This window comes from Rhipicephalus sanguineus, chromosome 11 (assembly GCF_013339695.2).
Source record: "Rhipicephalus sanguineus isolate Rsan-2018 chromosome 11, BIME_Rsan_1.4, whole genome shotgun sequence".
Taxonomy (NCBI): domain Eukaryota; kingdom Metazoa; phylum Arthropoda; class Arachnida; order Ixodida; family Ixodidae; genus Rhipicephalus; species Rhipicephalus sanguineus.
The window spans coordinates 4,239,233-4,260,771 of NC_051186.1; the positions used below are offsets into that span (position 1 = coordinate 4,239,233).

Consider the following 21,539-nt stretch of genomic DNA (forward strand, 5'->3'; position numbering starts at 1 on the left):
AACTTCTGGGGAGCTATTCTCGATGCGTTCATCCAAAGGAGATGTCCACAGTCCGTTTCGGCAGAGCGCATTAAAGCGGTGAGCCGCGATGTCGCCTCGCTCTTGACCACGTCGCCGTACCGAACCCGCCAGCACATTCCTAGCGTAAGAACAGAGTAGACGAAATGCACGGAAACAGGAACTTTTCAAGTCTGAACTTACATATGAATGTGTCCCAGATGTTTGAGAACAACGCAGGGAATGCGTACCGAGCTTAAAGCTGCGTTAGACGAGCTGCCGCATTAAACCTAAGTCGATGGCTAACACGATCAAAAGACATGTGCACCGAGAATCGGATCTCTGATCGAGGGCTGCGTTCGTTGCATTGAAGCGCATTCCGCCCTTTTATTTGTGTCAAGAGTGTTTGAAAGCTTCGTGATGTCATGATGACGCTACAGAACCAGAATCGGAAACGGGGCGCGCTTTTCGCCGAGCTCCCGCTATTCAGCGGCCGCTGAAAGGGACAGTTCATTACATGAACACATAGAGAAGAGCTCCTCCGGTGAAGTGCTGTATTTTATTTCCAGATTCCCCATTCGAATTAAAAGAAAAGACTAACGGCGGCGCGCCGCAATTATTGCGCGGTGGCGGCGGCGGCGCGAGCGGCGTGACCAAATACAGGCGGCGGCGGCGGCGCGGCGCGTCGGCGCACACCTCTACTACACGGTGATTCTGCTTTGCGTTGCGATGCGTGGAGACAACAGAAAGATACCTAAAGAAGCACGCCGTGTGCTTTTCTGTTCTTTTTTATAGAGAAAAAAATCACAGCATATCCACGGAGTGAATGATGATGAGTGGGCGAAGCTGCGGAGGTTCATCGGTAAACCGTGAATCTTCCGTTAATTCTGCCCAGCACATCATCACCGACGTGAGATCGGGCGCGTTTATACTAAAGGTTCGATGAGAGCTATGACGACTTGCAGCTCACTTTAATTTTACATGTATGCTGTGAATTTTCATTGTTTAGAAAACCATTGCTTTAGAAAACTTCTGGCGTCTTTCGTTAAGCAGCTGGCGTCTTGTCGTTTTGCTTTAGAAACGTCTGGCGTTCTTTCGTTTTGCTTTTAGAAAACATCTGGCGTCTTTCGTTGGTTTATTTCATCAATCAACGGCGTTTTGAACAAAATTTTTATTGTTTAATCACTTTTTATTGTTTAATCAATCTCACCAGGCACTACCTTGGAGGTAAACAATGGCTGCTAATGGGAATGAGAGACAGAAGAAGTCGGCTTTTAGCTAACACTTACACTTCTACTTCAACTAACGTTTCCTACTGGAACATGCCAATGGCTGCTAATGGGGAATGAGAGACAGAAGAATTCGGCTTTTAGTTAACGCGCACGCTGCGAATTTTTTATTGTTCAACAACGCACAGGAAAAATCTCCCACCGGCACCACCTTGGAGGTCAAGATCAGGTACTAGCGTTACGACTGGTTACGCACTACTACTACTACGACTACGAGGGACGAACGGGTGCCGCCTTAAGGAGCTTCGCCCCTAAAATGATGAGCTTTTAATGAGCACAAACCCTTTGGATGATGCAATGCAAGAGTTACTGAAAGGATCGCCGTTACCAGTTTGCGTTTGTCGGCTCACCTGCAAAGACGCTGCGGTTCTGGGCTGCGATGTACGCGTATTTATCCACGACCTCTTGTGGTGCCTCGGGCTTGTTACCCACGCTGGAGGAATGAACTGCTTGGTAGCTCAGGTAAAGAAATAGAGGCTGCAAGGAAACCGCGCCAAACAAGTCTTCACGCTGCATCCACACCTAAGTATGTAGGCGAAGATGGTTCGTTTTATTGTCGCCGCGTTCTTACCCCCCGGCAGTTTCTGCAGTTTCAACCACTTAGTGAGTGACAAATGCAAAAGAAAGGAGTTCCGACTGCCGAGTAATCCGCAGGAAAATTCTTTTCCTGAATTCCGGAAAGATACATTTTAATTTGTTCAAATGCCGTATACTTTGGATACGTGTTAAATAGCTACTGCTGTTGTAACAGACCAGAGATTATTTTAATCCTTACACATTGAGCATTCGTTTATGATGCGCATTTCACGTAATGGTGCCCACAAGCCTTTGCCGTACGTTGAATTGTGATGACTGTGGCTTTCAGGTGGCTACGGGAATAAATCCCAGTAGACGACAATTAGTACAGACATATCGCGTCTATTTCTCTATTCGCCCTTGAATATTTGTCGTAGCGAAGATTTGGAAATATTGTGTAACTTCACTACGTAAGCCCAAGCAAAGCAGGGGTGCGAACCAGCACATGCGTAGCGACAATGTAGACGTCGTTTATTAATCTGACTTGTGTGTTGCCTGCGGCGGCGAGAAAGCCGGCGTGGATGGAGATGGCCAGCTTCCTGGCACGTAGCCGGAACCCTCTTTCAGAGGCATATCTCTGATCAGTGCGGTTGTGGTGTCCTCCCAAGAGAAAGAGGGATACGACACTGCATAAAACGCAATGTCCCGCTTTCACTAACATTCATAATACCACTGCTACAGAAGCTTTCTGGACAAGCTGAAGGCTATCCTTTGGCGCGTTCACAACACAGCATAAGCCTTCAGACACCTCAAAGCTCTTCGCCGATAGCACAGGCGTCTAAAAGAAAGCCCTACGCCAGTCAATTTGACGTGTTGGTCACTCATTGCTCTAACAGCGAAATCATCTCTTTTTTTAGAAGATCGCGTGCTATGGATACTTGCGCGATAGACAGGGCGATCTTGCTGCGCTCCCCACGTTCTATAGTAGATACTAAACACCAGGAAAAAAAATTGGCCGCGTATCTGCGTGCTTCACTGCAGATACGCGGCCGGGTTCAACTTTGGCCGGGTGGCTGAATCGGGTGACAGACAAACAGACAGACCAAATTTCTGCGTTTAAGTTCGCGAAGAAAGGCTATCGTCTTCAAAAAGAGTATTGGAGTGCCTTTCTGCCGCAAACAGGATAATTGTCACCTATCCCACGCGATTTCCATCGTCATTGCTACGCGCCCTTTATTTCCCAATGACGAACGGCACTCGGCTGTCAGTGGGGCATATCGCGTACGTTACGAATGAAGCGAGCGCACCGCTTTAGAGACGATAGGCGCAAGCCAGCTAGATGGCATTTACTTATGTTTGGGAGCAAGACGCTTTCAATTACGCCGTTGTTCCTATATTGTAGCATACTGATTAATAATAGCTTTGTTTTAGTGCACTCGAAGGTGGTAAAAAGTTTAATCCACGTATCGAATGATATTTTCTGACGCTGTCTGTGTCAATCCTTGTATGTAAAGGGTGTTGTAATTTTAACTCCCTTACTGGAGTCCAGTGTACTAAACACCGTTTGTCTTGGTGTTAACGGACACTAAAGAAGGGAGTCGGTCGTGGGGTAATACATTTACAAGCTGATATGTCCGTTGACGTGTGTAGCGTGTGACCCGAGGGCTCCAAGCTAGGCGCACGTGTCATCGGCGCCTCTGCACAGGAGGTGAACATCCGCCACAAATGCGAGGAGCCACAGGCCAACGGCAGAACGGTCAGAAATCGCAGGGATGTCATTTACCAAAAGTAAAGAGAAAACCAATGTTGTAACTGTCTTGCCAGTACTGCGCAGAAAGCGACAATAAATAGTACGGCGCTTACCTCTTCAGTATTGTGGTCGGCAATAATGCGTTTTGCTTCTTCTGTGAAGGCTTGCGTCGAGTACGTGCCCTTAAGACCGGTGACAGCTTGCGTTGAATGACCAACGTTGCGCCAGAGATCCAAGCCGCAATGGCCTTCTGTCTGCAGAGTACGGCGCAGCACGATTAAGGCGTAGCTTAGATAGGTAATTCGTCGCCGCGCCAGAACACTCGCACATTACTGGCGTTCCAGCCCAGCTGTAGGTAAACAAATTCTCGTTTGAATCCCTTCGCATCGCTTATATGAAGAGTCATTGTTAGCGTTTCTTGACGTGCTTGTTGGAGCTGCTTCCTCAGCAATGGTGCTACCTAGTCGGCTGGACCTTCGCGCACTCCATTAGTATTAAAGTTTCATAACTTATATTATGTATTGTTTTACCTGGTAGGAAGAAACAATGACTAGCTGAGCCAAACCGCACCGTACCGATATCTTAGTTACTCGTAGTCTTCGTTCGTGAAATATGTTCATAGTTCTTGAGTTAATTCGTCCCTGGCCTTGCTTTTAACTTATGCTGTACTTCGTCCTATATGAAAAGTCGCAGCTCATAAAAAGCAGGGTCTTGGATACTGTAGCGTCGACTTCTGCTGCGATGCCAATGGGGTTGTTCACAGCAAGGCCTAGGAAGAAAATAAAGATAGTCGGTTGTGAGCTACAGAGATCAGTTTGCAAGTGTCGCTCGTCCTTTCTTCCGCACTCCGCACACATGCGAATTTTGGCATTTAGTACAGTGGATGATCATGTGTACACTACATACGACGATGAACCGAATCTACGTACCATAGTGAGTGGTGTTCCACGCACTGCCTGTAAATAACGCTTGCTCGAACAGCACACTTTTCCGTTTAAAATTTCAACTTTTTCCGCACCAGAGAGACTATTCGTACGAAGCGAAATTCTCCTCTGCCACTTTATCTACGCGCCACTCCTGATCATTTGGAACGCTCAATCATGGTGAGGATTCGCATGAGAACCTCGCACGTGCAAAGTAGCGTGTTCAGACGCTTGACGTATTTCGATTTGACGCGTACACATGAGCCCTTAAGCCGCCGTGATGGTCTATAGTGGTGCTGGACTGCTGAACTCAAGGTCGGGGGATCGAATGCCGGCCGCGGCGTCCGCATTTTCATAGAGGCTAGATGCTAGAGGCCCATGTGCTTAGATTTAGGTGCATGTCACCACTGAAGCGGTCTGAGAGCCATTCCAATAACTTCATATGCTTCCTTACGTAATTAATTTATTTTCCGTAATTTGGCACATATTGCCCTAGGAATCTCCAGAAATATACCGAATTATTGGAATCGCATACTGGACGTTCTAAAAGGAGTTGAAGAACCCCAGGTCGTCGAAACTTTTCGGATCCCTCTACTACAGCCTCTCATTCATGTGGTGAATTTGGGACGTGAACCCCAACAATTATTGGACAGATTTAGTTGAGCGTCCTCAATAGCTTTACGGGTGCAGCCTGCCATAGGAAATGGCTGGCAGGCTGCGTCCACAGAGCTGCTGCGGACGCTCAACTAAATCTGTCATTATTACGAGTGCCGGGCCCTTTAATCTGGTACGTATCGGCGTTCTGGGCTACAAGAATTGCGAACTTCCTTGCACGACGATCACTCGTAGAAATCTTGGCGCCGTTTTATTTCAGTTCACGGTAGGCGGCAATTGCAAACTCTTTCCCGAGTTATTATGGTGACTTTAACTGCCGAAGCTGTTTGTTTGTCAAACGAGTAAGACTTGTAGGGAAGAATGTTGGTGCAGGGTGCTAATGGACTAAGCCGTTTAGTAAAGATTTTTTATTCATCTAAAGAGAACACAATGTCAACTCACATCTACGTCAGTGTAATTAAAATAGAATATTTCGCCATTGTAGTAGCCGAAGAACGTGTCGAAGCCGCGCCATGTTGGCGTGTACTCGACGCTCTTGTATCCCAGATGCCACTGCAATCGAATGTAATGAGAAATCATTCGTCAGAGAAATGATCGATATAGGATAAACATGGGAGTCCGCAACGGTATCGCTTTAACTCTCTGGTTATTGCTTGCAGTAGCATGCTGCCCAAATACAAATCAAATCTAAAACAGCGCGACAACGAGCGCACACGACACGTATTCAAAAGAAGGTATAGGCATTCTATGGTCTAATGAGATCCCAAATAATGCTCATTATGTGTTCTCTGTTGTTCAATAAAGACTTATGTCTCCCTTTGTGTGTCGCCTAAAAAAGTCACAGCTTCGCCGCAAGGGCGAAGCAATGAATAAGATAGCAAGAAACTAATACTATACGAAGTGATGCTCGCCAATGGATACTCTCAGTTTGAACAGCGCTCCTGTTGCAAAGGGGGCCAAAGCAGCGAAGGAAACTAGAGTGCTTCAAGTGTCGAGCTGTGACACTTGATAGTTCGCGCTCATCGTCTGTTTGTTCGTTTAGCGGCGTCCCTTGAGCTCGGGTGACTTTCGTACACTCCGTAACATGAGCGCGGACATCACGGTGAAAGCTTGAAACATCCCTCTTCCCCTCACCACGAGAAAACCGCGCGACCAGACAGCGGAAGGGCAAGCTTCTCCCTGCGCAAATACAAGAAGAAGCGAGCGAGCTCGCCGACGACTTTTCAATCCGCCCATCGCGCTACTAGCGCCATCTCGCTGGTAATGAAGAAACGCTTATAAGCGCCTAGCGTCTCCGAGTCTGTCCAGCGGTAAAGGGTGTGTATATAACGCTCGCCGTTAGCTACGTGGAGGATCTGCGTTTCGTGGCGTAGTGGCTAGCGCCACTCGCTGTGGAGCAAGAGGTCCCTGGTTCGATTCCGGAAGCATTTCTCTGAATTATTTTTCTTTGGGGCTTTTATTTATATATACATGCCTATACATATACGGTGCATGACGGCGGCGACGGCGACGGCAAAATTCAGCCGAGACTGTCCATATAATTGCTATCGCAATAATAATAATCACACGTAGCAAGCATACTCTTTCCTAGCCCAAGACTTGAGTACTACATACCCCCAATCGTCACTTTCTTATGTTCTCTTACGGCCGATCTGTATAGGCGCTTTTCAGCAATGCTCAGAGTGTAAGAGCCCCTTTAAATTCGGTTTCAGTGCCTACTAACGGGGCTAACTAATTTTTTTTACCCTGAACGTAATCGTTCTTTAGTTATGTATTTTGTAAAACCATTACTATAATCATTACAACCTTTTTATAAAGATTTTTTTCATCAGACTTTCGTTGCATCTTTTATGGCGCTACTTTAGGGTCATGAGAGGTGAATCTATCCGCTACAGTCTTATGTCGCTAGGAGCTAGCGCCATAAAACATAGTTTAATATATAACATTGACATTTCGTTGTACACTATTGAGTTAGCACGCAGGTAAGGATAATGTAAATGTATCCTGATTTTATGGATCGAAAATAGCTAGAGGTTTACCACTCTCATAATAAAGAAATCATTAACCAGCAGTTGAGCAATAATGAAACAAGGCACACTTTGAAACAGAAACATGTATTTCGACATTTCGATTCAGAGCTCACCTTTCCCACCATATGAGTTCTGTATCCGAGGCGCTTAAATCGCTGTGGCAGGAACTCGAACTCCAACGGAACGGCGGCCTTGGCGGCTGGCACGAGCACGCCATAGCCCACACCTGGTGGGGAGCCGATAACCAGCACCAAGATAAAACACAGGTTAAACGGAGTTTGCGTCAACGCCTAAGTTTTGATGTCGATCGGCATGATCTATAAGCAGAAAATTTATGAGTAAGAAGACGTGAATTGCCAAGGGTGACGCCTCTTGACTGAGGTAGTTGATCTATCCCCACGACTGTGGCTCTTTTTATTCTTATTAATGTGGCTCAAGACGCCATTAGGTGGCGGGGGGTTAAATAATAACCACCTCACAGGGGACAGTTTCCATCGCAAATCTGAATTTTTTAAAAATGGGAAGCAATTCTTAGCGAACCTTTGGCACTTTGAGCCTTTCTATCTATCTATCTATCTATCTATCTATCTATCTATCTATCTATCTATCTATCTATCTATCTATCTATCTATCTATCTATCTATCTATCTATCTATCTATCTATCTATCTATCTATCTATCTATCTATCTATCTATCTATCTATCTATCTATCTATCTATATAGCCGCCTACGTCTGGGTACTCTCATGATCGCCTCCTTAACGTGGTGTAGACCAAAATTTGCATGGGAGAATAAGAGGACTTGACGAATATGACTGTCTGGTCATGACATGAATAACGAGAAAATTCTGCTGCGTACGTCATCAAGCCCTTTCCTCCAGACACGTGTGGCACATAACCGTTTACCACGGGCCGCGGTGTACGGGTATGCGCCACAGGTGATTGACGGTTTATATCTACCCAGGAACGGCGAGATCCGATATTTATCATTTAAATGATAGAGCTTTAAGAAGAACCGACATCGGCAGCATTGACCCGAAAAATGGTAAGAAGAATTAGGATCCCAGCAGAAATCGAACACAAGCATTCTGTGTGGCAGTAAGGTGTTCTACCACAGAGGCCACGCCAGGTATATAAACTGGTTTGGAAAAACAGTCTATGCGGGCGTAATGTCGGTGCAACGTCAATTATGTTTGTGGTGCTGGCTATCTAATTTTACAAGAAAGCAGCAAACACTACATATGTATTCCTACGATACAGGTGTCATATCAGATTAACAACGGTGGTTCCAGTGTTGGCTCCACTTCTATAGCAGTTTAATAAACACAAAATTTTATTCCTATGATTCAGCAAGCTATATTGAAGCATTGCTCGACCCCGGATGAATACATTACGAAAGTTACGTATGATATCCGCATGACTGCACCATAAAGTGCGCTTAGTTTCGATAATACTCACGTATGTACTCTAACGTGAGGGCTGGCGTTACGTCGCACCATAAGTTACCATTTAAGCGTCAGTGTTGCCCACGTGCCTGGTAAGGCCAAGAGGTGCGCACAGCTACTACACTTACAAAAGCACGTCGATCCACCTCGTAACGCTTGGCACAAAGCCTTAAAGTACAGCATAGAAGTACTCGCCTACTGCTTCGCATGAAGCCGATTCCCACAACTCGTGGGATCTGCCGAATGTTTTTTTCATTCAGTGTCGCTCGCTTGCAAAGCACGTTAAAGGGTGCCCATTGCGATTGAGAAATCAGAACTCGATCGGGCTCGAACGCAAACACTTATACAAATTGAAATCCAGTGTTACTTCACAGTGTCACAGTGTTAACCTATGTTAACATCTTTAGGTAGCACAGGGAAACGTAAGTTGCCTGTAAACTTTATTAACATGTTATTATCAACATGTTATTAACGTGGTATTTCCGAGGTGCGATCCAACAAATAGCCGCAACACATATCGCGTAGGACCTGCCTGGCTCGCGCTGCTAAGCTGGATACGTGTGCTCGAGCAGGAGGTTAGGAATGGAAAATAATAAAAAAAGAAAGCATGCGGTCATTGTATATACACTCAACAGAAAACTCGAAATGTCCCAAAGAGCTTCATTCTCGTTTGGTCTGTAAACATGACCCCCAAATAAATGCTCCAGCCTTAGTTGCAACCTATACAGGCACTAGCTAGATTAGAAGCGCATGCAATAAAATAGCAAAAATTTGCAACTTTTATAGAGCCAACGTACCATAAACTTTTGCTTTTGGGCGTACAAGTGAGGTAAAGAATGTAGTAGTTTTGTTGTAAGTCTTTTTAAATATGATCATTTAAATTATTTGTTCTAGGAACGCAAAAATGTCACAGTTTCGCGGCAAGGCTGAAGAAATGAATGCGAAGGCTAGGAGCTCGCTCCTTTAGCATGCGACCTGGCAAGGCTGAAAATTACGGCTTCACTATTCATGTGAATGACCTCTAGCCCCGCCATGGTGGTGTAGTGGTTATGGCGTTCGACTGCTGACCCGAAGGTCGTGGGATCGAATCCCGGCCGCGGCGGTTGCATTTTCAATGGAGGGGAAAATGTTCGAGGCCCACGTACTTAGATTTAGGTGCAGGTTAAACAACCCCAAGTGGCCGAAATTTCCAGAGCCCTCCACTACGGCGTCTCTCATAATCATATCGTGGTTTTGGGAGTTTAAACCCCAGATACTTGTATTATTATTATTATGTTAATAACCTCTAGGAGGAAGTGAGTAATAAAAGAAGTTGACCTGCTGACACGGACACAAGAGAAAAAAAAAACAGAACAACACAAACGCCGCGTGTCCGTGTGTGCGCCCCGACTTCCTTGTCCACGATCCGTGCCAACTAAGTCAACGTTCTCTTGAGGAAGATATTAACTACGAGAAGCCATGATCATGTGGTGATGTGCCACGAACTACTCTGTGCGACCCATACATATTGAACATCAGACGTAGACAGCGTTACCTTCTGTTAGAAGATGGTAAAAAAATATTCATGACGCTCATGCCCAGCACCACTATACTATCGTCGCAGTGCGCGTCCTTATTTGGACTTATGGGAGGCAGCAAGTTGAATGTATAGGCGAGAACATGTCACGATCATCGGGGATTATTTCGAGCATGGACACAATCTTGCACAACAAGAGATTCAATAGCAGAAACATTGGCCAGCACGCTGTCTTTTGAACCATTATGATATCGAGACATTCGATTATATTTCGATAAAACTATCTTCAATAATACATGTGTCCTTGCATAACTAAATTCTCCGTCTAAAAGGAAAATATTTCACGGTCATTTCGAGATCTGTCAAGGCGGAGACTGCTCAGTCAACCGCTACCATTGGTGATCGCTGCCATATTCTGATTGTACTTATTATATGCAAATTTCCCCTGTTGCACGTGCGGTTCTGTCTGTGGATATTAATCGCCAAGGCGGCCGCCAAGATTTTTAGCTGTGGCTTTTTCGTATGGTGACGTATCCTAGCTTGTTATTTTCACTAAAATTCGACTAAATACGCGCTTAAGGCCCGTATGAAGAGACTAGCCAGTGCGTACCTATAACTTATATGACGAAAATTTTGAATGTTCCCTGGCGCGTTTCCACAGATTCCTTGAATATATATATATACCACAAGAATGCAGCAGAAGTGTACACAGATAATAAACGCTGCGATATTTACATACGCTCTCAACAGGTATCATATACGAAAGGCAATATTTCGTCAATCACCGGCAGACGTAAATGCGTGTTTACAATTTTGAGTTAGTATTGGAAATTTGGCTGTAACAAGGGTATTAGAGTCTGCTTGCGTACCGCTTCGTGCCGGGTTCATTGACGTAAACAACGCGGAACGGGAAGGCGTGCACAGTGTGGCCGTGTAGTGTCGTTGCAAAATGACGCCCATCGCGGCCAGCGCGTCTATGTTCGGCGTCGGGATCTGCCGTGAACCATGAAAACTCACGTCGTTCCAACCCTGCACATAAAGAGAGCCCAGTGGATTGGATGAACGGCACAAAAAAAAAGACATGTGCCCAGGGTTTACAGCAGTGTTCTGAAACAGGCGGCCCGCGGCATAAGAAAGAATAAAATGTTTTTTACTTTGCTAAATGGTACTCGCATTACTTAGTCGTCCACTGCGATTAATAGCGCTTCGTTCGGGCAGCCTACACAGATGGAACTGGTCTCATGCATTCTTGTTTTTTTTTTCGTGAGGCACCCCATGCGGTAACGGTGTGTTCAAACAACCGCACGACAAAATCTCTATATTTAACTATAGACGTCCACATTTCAGTCATACTGGAGGTCAGTATCGCTATGGCTCATGAACCCTGATGCCAAATCACCTTCAGAAATTATCCATGTATGAGAAGTGGGAAATGCATTCTTTCAAATGACAGCGTTCAGTGACATTCCATTCAACCCCCCCCCCCTCCCCCCAGCACCGCCACCACCGCTTCAACCTTTTTGCACTGTGACGGCCCTCGCGCGATTAAATTTCCTGAATAGGGCCCGCTAACTGAGGTGAGTTTGAGAGCCCTGGTTTACAGGTTCGAAATCTATGCACACTTTGTGTTGATCAGCAAAATACATTTCAAGCATAGTGCTTTCTATGAAAATTACCAGCGAGAACGCTTGGGCTCCAATTGTTTGGCTCCTACAACGATGGTGATTATTTCAACAATGTGTTTTACCACGGCGTTTTTCAATTTATTCACAGCTCATCAGGACGGCAAACGAGGTAAATATCTGAGAAGCGTTCTTTGCCGCAGTTACTTTAATTTTGAAATAATGATTTTTCTCTATGTGCAAGAGGCAAGCAGAATTAAGTCAGGCAAATGTGTAATAATTGTGCATTGATGGTATATATACTGTGAGCACAATATTCACAGCATTCGTCCTTCATCTTCTTCACCTGTATATAATCATCACGATTGTGAGCGTCTTCCTCGTTCGTAGAATTGCTGAGGCGGTCCTGCTGATTAAAAGGCGTCGAGTCCTCGACATTGCTGCCGTCTTTCAATATAATAAAAATTTCAAGATTACTATTTCCCATAGCGCGCTTCTGTATAATTAAAATGACAACGTAGTACTGCAGATGACTCAATTAGCGAAGTACCAAAGCTTTTCGTAGCTAGGGCGATGAATTGAATAAAGGGAAGACTGAAGCTAGTTGGTTCATGTCGACTTTGAGTACAAACTGATCGAAAGTATGGCATAAGAAGTTCAGTTGCACACGGGTTAACAGGACAAAGTGCAGCTTTGGACTGTTCATTCTCCATGCGTTGCTCACATATGTAGAGATCACAAAGTACACAATAAAGCGATAGGATACACCAGCCTTGCCTATACAGCCTCGTTCTTTCGTGCGTCCGACACGAAATCAATTTCTGTTCACAAAGTTATCGATGCTGCAATGGACGAGTAGGGAGAAGTAATGCTACATTCGCAGCTCTGATCCATCTCTTTAGGAAAAACATTTGTTGCCGCATTTGCCGTGAACACAAGCTTGAACACAAGTGTGCAGTTCTCGCCATTTGAACTGCCCCACGGATACACACCAAACCTACCAACAGAAAGGTATCACAGTCCTATGCACGATAGTTTCGAACAAGACATCTGGACATCGGGAGGACTCGTGCTGAAGCGCGAGAAAACACTGCACTGGCACAACAGAGTCGTAAAGGTAAATATGATAAAGCCAATCGTGACGGGATCTTTTTCTTGGGTTAGTATGTGTGTCTCCAACGCCAAGAGCCTCTAGCTGACGCTACTACAAAGATCGCTCTGAGATTTTAAAGTCCACACAAGATCACAGAGCAGAAAGCGCCTATCACTTTTGTGATCCGCAGTGCTAGTCGTGCTCCCCCCCTCCGATTTTTTTTTCCCCGTGGGATACAGATGAGAAAATTAAACTCGACCTCACTTATCTGCCCGGACCCAATCTCGGATCATGGAGGTGCCCCCCCCCCCTCCCGAAAAAAAATGTTCTGCCTACGCCACTGGACGTAGCATTCTTGATAGAAAAGCGGCGACCGCCGAGTATTCGTGAAAGGGAACGCAAGCAAGCCAGATGACTGTTACTGTGGGACAAAAAGACGTCCGTTGATCTTTTCTTAGAGTTTTGTTAATCGAATGCGTGTTAGGATTCTTCCTGGTTTTTGCACGCGCTTCACTGTAAATCGAGTTTGGAACACAAAGTTTGAGCTTCACATTAGAGCGCAAGTTATACACGTCGCTTAATTTCCAAAGAGTCAAGAACAAACGTCAAACAATAAAGACCAGGTTAACATACTCGTGTGCGCTTGCTGCTCTCAGTGTGTCCTTTACTCACTTAGATGTAAGCCTGTCATACCTCAAATCGATTATTGATATCTAGGGGAAAATTGGCTATTATGTACTCACAAGGTCGTCTGCCATAATGAAAATGATGTGTGGCGACCTTGAAACTCTGTCCGCCGGTACCCCATGAGGTGTGGCGAATATCACACAGAACACCAAGATTTTCATGGGACTAAAAAAAATACAACACAAGAACACTGTCAGATATCAGACTGTAATACGCATGAGCCAATGCTCGACACATATTGGAGCAAATGTTTAACAGGAATATAGATCAGGTTAAGCGTGGCTCATTACGGAGTCTTCATACGCTTGAAGGCATAAGACATCCTCGAGATATTCAGAAGTAGAGCGTTCGATAAATGCTCTTATTGAATACCGAAAACGCAGCTGGTCTGTTCTGAAAAGGTCGTTCTCAGCAACGGCCGCCTCAGAAGCGATGATGGCGAACGCTAGGACAATTGGACAATTGCACGGGTACGGTTAACTGCTGGTGCCTGTGTACCACCTTAAACAATAACTTTTTCCCCTGTCGTAAATTGAGGTCGCGCACGTCTTCCTTTGAAATTAGTTGGAATTATGTAAACATTTATTGTGCCTATATTTACGATATTGGAGGCCTAAAACGTTGTTGCGGATGCCTATTTATGGCGCCTAAGAAGCGCTTTTTCAGTGCCTAAAAATCCGGCCTCTAGTAATGAATTTTACTTAGGTCATAACCCACAAAATGACCGAGACATATTAGCTCACCATATCACACTGGAAGACTTTGGAAAAGAGGATGTTCTGATAAGAGAAAAAGCGCGTAAACATTATCGAAGATATACGTTAACATCAGGCCCGTAGACGGGAACTTTTTTTACGGGGTGGGCCCACTTGCTGAAAACCTTGACTTTTTGAGAAAAACACCTATTTTTTATATTTATTTTTGGTAAAAACACATACTTCATCAATGTTTTTTTTTTTTGGGGGGGGGGGCGGTACCCTAGGGCCCCCCTCCCGCTGGCTACCGGCCTGATTAACATTAAAAAGCATGCCTACTCAGCACTGCTCTGTACGGCAATGCTGCCCCTTAGTGTCTTACGAAAATACTCTCCGTGGGGGTTTGTGAGAAGTAGCAGGAAATATGCGATGGCCAGCCAGATATTCCAGCATAGGAAAATGACTACCGCCAGTCTTCTTTTTTTGTCGTAGCGGCGACGCGATGCGTGCTCTGCTGTGTCTGGTTACCCCGTCATGAAGTTTGCGCTCATGGCGTTGAGTCAGCGCTGCATTTGACTGTGGTGCATCTACAGCTCAGCCCTGGGTCGCCAGAACGACGTGATTACAACCGATGTAGCTTTCGCACAGATTACCCGGCCAACTTGTCGAGAAGCCTTACCCGAATGCCTACCTGAGTAGAAAAAAACGCTGTACGTCGCTTGACTGGGGCTCGTGATGTCAAGGTGCGCGTTTCTCTAGAAGCAGTTAAGGGAGGACGTCACACAATCTGCGCGTGCGGGATGAGCTTGCGCGCTTTATATAAAAAGCTGTTGCGTGGGCGAGAGCAAACTCCTACAATCAGTCGAAAATCATTTTTCCTTATACCTTGCAGTACTGGGAGTTGCTGCTGCAGCTGGTTCGATTCAAGCGCATCTGTATGTGTCGTTCTTTTGTTCATCCTTTCACTGCTTTTCTAGCAATTTATCATCCGGCTTGCAGCAAAACTACGCCTGGAATTTTGTGAGGTTGGGCCAATGAACATGAGGGATAATGCGGAGAAATTAGTACAGACCCGAAAACACCACTATATAACACCGCCACAGAAATCGACCCATGTTTGTAAACGTGTTTTGTGAGCAACGGTGAATTTGTAAAAGCAAGAAAATATTTCAGGAATAGGAGTTAAGGAGCATAAAAACCAAATACAAGGAAAGAACACAAAAATATTTCAGAATTTCGCAAATGTGTTTTGCGGAATCCGGCAAGGTGGCGGTAGGGTTTGGAAAAGGATCAGCCGTTTGCCAACGAGCGACAAGAAAATGCATACGGATATCTCAGAATTGGGAAGCATCTTAGTTAAAGAATGATTTCGTCCTGGTCCAGAGACAGAACCTGGGACCAACACAGAACACATTTGCAATATTATTTGCATAGGCGTGCGCAGGGTTCCCCATTAGGGGGGGCAAAGGTTCGTCGCAGCGCCCCCCCCACCCTACTGAGTCAATTTATGGGGCTTGCAATTATTGCATTATTTATATTTCACAATTAAAAAGATACCCATCTAGCAGGGCACAAAGGGATGATTATGCACTGCAGTGAACATGCGTGGACCTGCATCGCTATTAGAGCGAATATACGAAATAAATTTTTTTTGACAAGTACAGAAAATTAGAGAAAGCAGAAAAAAATACCACGCAGATGATTCCTTATTACATTAGCTAGTGTGATACACTCATAATCAGGTCCCGTTTAAAGTGGTAGATATAGCCAGGAAACCGGACATTTTTCGTCTGGTTTCCTGGATATAGCCAGCATTTAACCAGGACCTCATTAAGAGTGTAGCTTTGCTCACTAAGGCATGTTACCGGAGCCGTTTGGAAAAAAGCTGATTACACAATATCACAATGAATTGTGTAAGGCTGTTCCACCAATTTATCGATAACACTGGAGGGGAGTGTAATAATTTATCAGTTTGAGAAAATTGTAGCTTTGTGGTGAATGGAACGGTCGGTGAATCCGGCGATGAATGTCGGTTGGTCGGCCAGGAATAAGATCTGCTGCACGCATGCGGTGAGGACAGCTTAAATGAAGGCTTGCGAAGTCCACAGCGACTGTGTCGCTGTCACGCTGCGGATTGGAGTGACACAAAATAGGCACGATGCACCATAGGGGCCACTGTACCGTTGAGCCCAGAGAGTGTACCAGATGGGGTCAGACTAAACCAGACACTTAATCAGACACGTAACCTCCTCACGGCGCATTAAACAATCAGGGAGGTCTAACCATGGCCTCTGAGATAGTGCACCGGCGGGTTTCTCTCAGGCCGTCCCAATCGCACGGAAAGAGCGTTATTTCAGAGGTGGGCGTTTCCGAACCTCCGCACCGCGGCGCTCGGTACTGAGGTTCGGAAAGGCTGCCGCGCTGGTGGCGCGGCTTGCGCGTGGCGAGAGAAAAATGGTTTTGCGCTATTATATATTCTTTCACTGATTTTTAAACGTCAGACCAATGTATACGAGAGGCAAAGTGCATGCTGGGAACTATTTTTCCTCAAATGCGTTTTTTTTTTTTTTTGCTGTAGATATGTGCCTCCTATATTAGAGCACTTAGAAATGCGATGCCTCTGCAAGGGATCCACAGGTGCTGGAAATTTAACGCACTACGAAGTTTGCGGACTGCATTGTATGGGCGCGATGACGTTGAACCCTTGGCATGCTTTCTCCTCGCGATGTCCTCGGCGCCGCCAGGTCTGGCGCGAAAGCTGCGCTCCCGTAGCGCACAATGCTTCGCACTCGCCCGCGAGGCTTCCCCAGTTTCCCTTTCCAACTACCTCCTGTCGCACTGCAGAAGCAAGAGACAGGGAGGAGGGTGCAGGCGGTCGCCATACGTCTAGACTGAACGTCGCCGGTGCTGTGACGGCTCCAGACAGGTTACAGGCGCGTTTTAATGATTTATGGTCACCCATTTTGCATTGCTAGTTTTACGGTGTTCTTTAGTAGATACGTTTGGCGTTCTAAAAACGAACATCGAATCTTTAGAATTTTCTGACAGAATGCGACACGCGTTCAAAGCTTGGTGTACCTGATATAAAACACTGGGCATTACGTAACAGTGACAATTTGCACTTTTTGTTTTTAGTTGTCCTCCTGGATGAGTACTTCAGAAGGACGTTTCCTTCAGAAGGACGTCGTTTCGTTGCATGTGCGACGCTTTGGCTGCAGTCGAGAGTACAGTAAACGTAGATGATATTGATATTATCATTGTGCCTGCCGAAACATAAGGAGACGAAAACGAAAAAAAGGAGACGATGACAACTCAGGCACTTTCACTGTGAACGACGTGTAGTAAATGTAGGTCGGCTAATGAAAGTCTGCAACAATATTCAGGCAAAATTACCTATGACCCTACTTCAATGACATGACCAGGGCACTCAGTTATCTTTAGCGTTTCTCCCTAGAGCGTACACTCTTAGAAAAAAAGTTAGTAAATGGTTAGTAAATGCTTGCATTTACTAGTTTCGAGCGCATTTTACTATCTTTGCGAAATCTGTTTACTAGCCAACAGTTAGTAAAGGTCGTAAAGTGCTGCCTTCACTAGCAAGAAAGTTTACTTGGTATTTTTAACTAACTACTAGACACCCACGTTGCCAGATATTTCGTAGATGCGCAGTATACTTTGCCGTAATCGTGACGGTCTTTAGCAAAATTTAAACAAACTTTAATTTCATTGATTACCTTGGAATTAAAGTTTCGTGCTACGTGATGGCACGCAAATAAGCAAATACAAGGGCACCCGATAATGTGTAGAAAACATCAATTATTCTTCTAAATTCTATGGTTGCTAACCAGTACACGATGTGCTATCCCAAAGTAGGAGCATAAATAGTCTTCAAGCCACTGCTAGAGTAGATATCGACTACGTAAAAGTCTTGCTATTCTGTGTATGCGCTTGCGTGTGTGTTCTCATTCGTGATGAATTCATGCCTCTATATATGTTTCTGTGATTTGTACTTACCGTGGTAATTACATGAAGTAATTAGCGGCCATTAGGTAATGTACGAGGACAATGCCACTTCATTTTTTAAAACTGCTTTATGTACTTTTGTAATAGAATCATCTTGATATGGCAATGCACACGCACATATGAACAAAATAGGCGTAAACCTCTAATTCGCTAAATGTAGTAGAGTTAATACGGTTAGTAAGCTGCTAGCGTGGTTACGTGGTTACTAACTTAGTAATGGACTAGCCATTCGAGCTAGTACTATTCACTCACTAACTAGCTAGCAAGTTCCACTAACTGAAAAAAACAAAAAGACGCGTACCATCAAGGAAAAAAGTAAGGACAGGACAGAAAGGGCGTCACTCGCAACTAACTTTATTCCCAGAACATCAGCATCATATATAACCACAGCGACCCTGCGCGCGCACATCGCCTCACAAGCTCGTGGTTATATATGATGCTGATGTTCTGGGAATAAAGTTAGTTGCGAGTGACGCCCTTTCTGTCCTGTCCTTACTTTTTTCCTTGATGGTACGCGTCTTTTTGGTTTTTCAGTAAGCATGTACCAACTAGCCCAACAAAAAGTTCTATCAAGTTCCACTAACTTGCATTTTACTATCTTCACTATCTAAGAGGCTAGTGTATTTTGTGACAAGTAAACGGTTAGTATTTAGTTAGTGAATATGCCGACCTTTCTTTCTGAGAGTGTAATTTAAAAAAAGTAATACTACCATGAGACGAATTAATACGTCCTTACAATGATCTATGTCAGGAACATTGAGCAGTTTTCTGCTTCCATTCGGAAATTGGGCCAAACTAAACGCAGTAACAAAAAGAATACTTGCCTTCAGTGCATTTAGAACATCCGGCCGCTGACCCTTCCTTGCGCGCGAAAAAGTGCGAACGTGCACGCTGGTATGCCGTGCGCTATGCTTTCTGCCGCGGTCTCCGCTGCCGCCGGAAACCTCATGAAACACGCCATCTCGCGGTAGTCAGGCACGTGAGGCTTCCGAACAGGTTTTTTTCTAGGGAGCGCAGGCGATTGGGACGGCCGGAGAGAAACACGCGGGCGCGCATTCTCGGAGGCCATGGTCTAACCGACAAGCAAGTGTAAGAGTTCGAGTATTACATCACAGGTTTTCTTTTTTCCCGGAGCACCTCTCCGTGAGCAAAGTGAAATTAGATTTCACGAGGCCCGGCAAGGTGATCCCAGACAACCACTGAGCACATATCCGCATAGTTGTGGAAGCAGCAAGATGGTGGATGCTTCCACAACTGAGAAGCATGTAGACCGACATATTCTGCGTATATCGTGGACAGATTGCATCGACTCACTGCGAATGATAAAATGGCAATATCTAGCAGCTGAATACACGGAAGCAGAGACGCCGATTCCTCAGGTATGGCGGCACGCTCGGCTAAATAGGCCGGCAGTGCAGGATCGGCAACATACGAGCACGTCTGGCCTGCCTCTGGTATCAATGGGCACACGAAAGTAGTATAAATCGTGGTGTTGCCTTTTCCACTGTCGTCATTGTACGCTACGACAGCGGTATCGTCATGGTCATCGGCGCGACAAACGCTAGAAAAATGAGCGCTCGCCTGGCGAGGAAACGCGCTGTAAAGGCGACCAAGAGGTTTCATCTCTCACTTGGCTGCATTCCTATTCCACGGGGCGATCGCTGTTGTCCCTGAAGCTGGATTGCGAATTGATAAAAAGCTAGAAAGTATTTGTTTGCTTCTAGTGCTGGTTTGACGAGACATGCACTAGGATTTTATCACGATATCTTATCTTTCTCGCAAGACTGATAAAACGATGTTGTTTTTCCGCAAGTCGACGCATGCGTTGCGCGACCGGCAGCTTCAGAAGAGCGCAAAGCGAGGCCGCGACTGCGATCATCCGTGCCCTAAAGCGAACGCAGTACGAAAGCAAAACACAGAGCGAAACGTAAATAAAAATGCTTGGTTCGATTTTATAAAATAGTAAGAAGCATCTACCATCAAATTGCGTGTTTCGCTTCTACCTATGCTTTTGAATGAAAGCAATACTGCTGCACCCTGACGACGGTTTCCCGTCATATATCTTACTGCCACGCCACTGGCGACTCTACTCATCACGCCAGGTCGTGACACACATGTAATCTGCCAGAGCTGTTTTCTTCTACCTAGAGCAGGAGTTGCGCTGTGAACGGTGTCAAACCAACATATCTAATTTGCGCACAACGTCGCTCAGTGAGTCCGAACGCTATGCTCAGTAATGCTATGGCAGTTATGGCAACCCATTGACTGAAAGCAGCAATATTATTGCGATACAATAAATGGAAACTAAACCATAATAAAAAAAAGCAGCTAGTGAACAGGTTTACTTGTCTTAAGATTCGTGACTATACAATTTGCGACTACATGACTGAGTCGCCTCTCTCTCTGCTCACGATAGCACTTTCGAGTTTGTTTATACATGAAAGCTTTAGTTGTTACAGATAGTCGTCCATAGTTAAAGGCCGGAATTTAATGTGAGCAAGTATTGTCTAATGTACACCTGTCTCGCTTGCCGGATATTTCAATATTTTCGTTCACATATCCTTAAGGATTGCTTCACTAGTGTTACCTAGAAAAGTATGCGAAGCGAACAGCTGGTTTTAGACTCGTTAAAGCACCGACAAAACAGGGCGCACTTACTCATCGCTTGACACATAGACACGCGAATTTTATGCGGAGCGCACCTGGTTTCACTGCACTGTGCGTATTTGCGTCAGCAGTGGAAACCTTATAAAAATAATTATATATGGGGTTTTACGTCACAAAACCGCGATATGATTATGAGAGACGCCGTAGTGAAGGGCTCCGGAAATTTCGAACTATCTGGTGTTCTTTAACATGCACCTAAATCTAAGTACACGGGCCGCTGCCATTTCGCCTCAGTGGAAAACTTGGGCTAGCACATTTAAAAGCGATGAACTGAACCAACCGTTCCGTCCACTGCTGGAGACACGATGGAAACCACGAAGCGTTAGCACTGAAATGGTCGACTGAGATAAATTGCCACGTCCTGTACAGACGTTCCGTACCCATGTATGCACGTGTGCAAAAATGAGGTAATTATTTTTACAAGTTTATCGCCATCTATGAAACACTTGCGCTAACTTGCGTTATATGAACCGTAGTCCACCTAACCACATTAATTTTGTGTTTGCGGGCTTCCAATTATTTACAACACTGGCACAGGCGCCTAGCTGAGCTGGTGTGCCCTAGATGGCGTCTCTGCAGTGGGGCAAAGGCAGGGTAAGTTAGTGCATGAGGACGAATGATGACGAGCAAGTCTAAATCTTATGTATAATGCGGGCCGTACTATGACCATTCAT

At 45.3% G+C, this 21,539-nt stretch overlaps 1 protein-coding gene across 1 annotated transcript in view; it reads right to left on the reverse strand.

Annotated features, from left to right (window-relative positions):
* Positions 1-21,539, reverse strand: part of LOC119374233 (arylsulfatase B-like) — a 45,208-nt gene that overhangs the window by 16,501 nt on the left and 7,168 nt on the right. Inside the window, exons 2-7 of the mRNA XM_049410837.1 lie at positions 13,540-13,648; positions 10,951-11,110; positions 7,234-7,346; positions 5,532-5,642; positions 3,666-3,806; positions 1,637-1,763 (exon numbers count right to left, since the gene is read on the reverse strand). Of these exons, the coding sequence (XP_049266794.1) occupies positions 1,637-1,763; positions 3,666-3,806; positions 5,532-5,642; positions 7,234-7,346; positions 10,951-11,110; positions 13,540-13,648 (761 nt within the window). The remainder of the gene's footprint in view (positions 1-1,636; positions 1,764-3,665; positions 3,807-5,531; positions 5,643-7,233; positions 7,347-10,950; positions 11,111-13,539; positions 13,649-21,539) is intronic.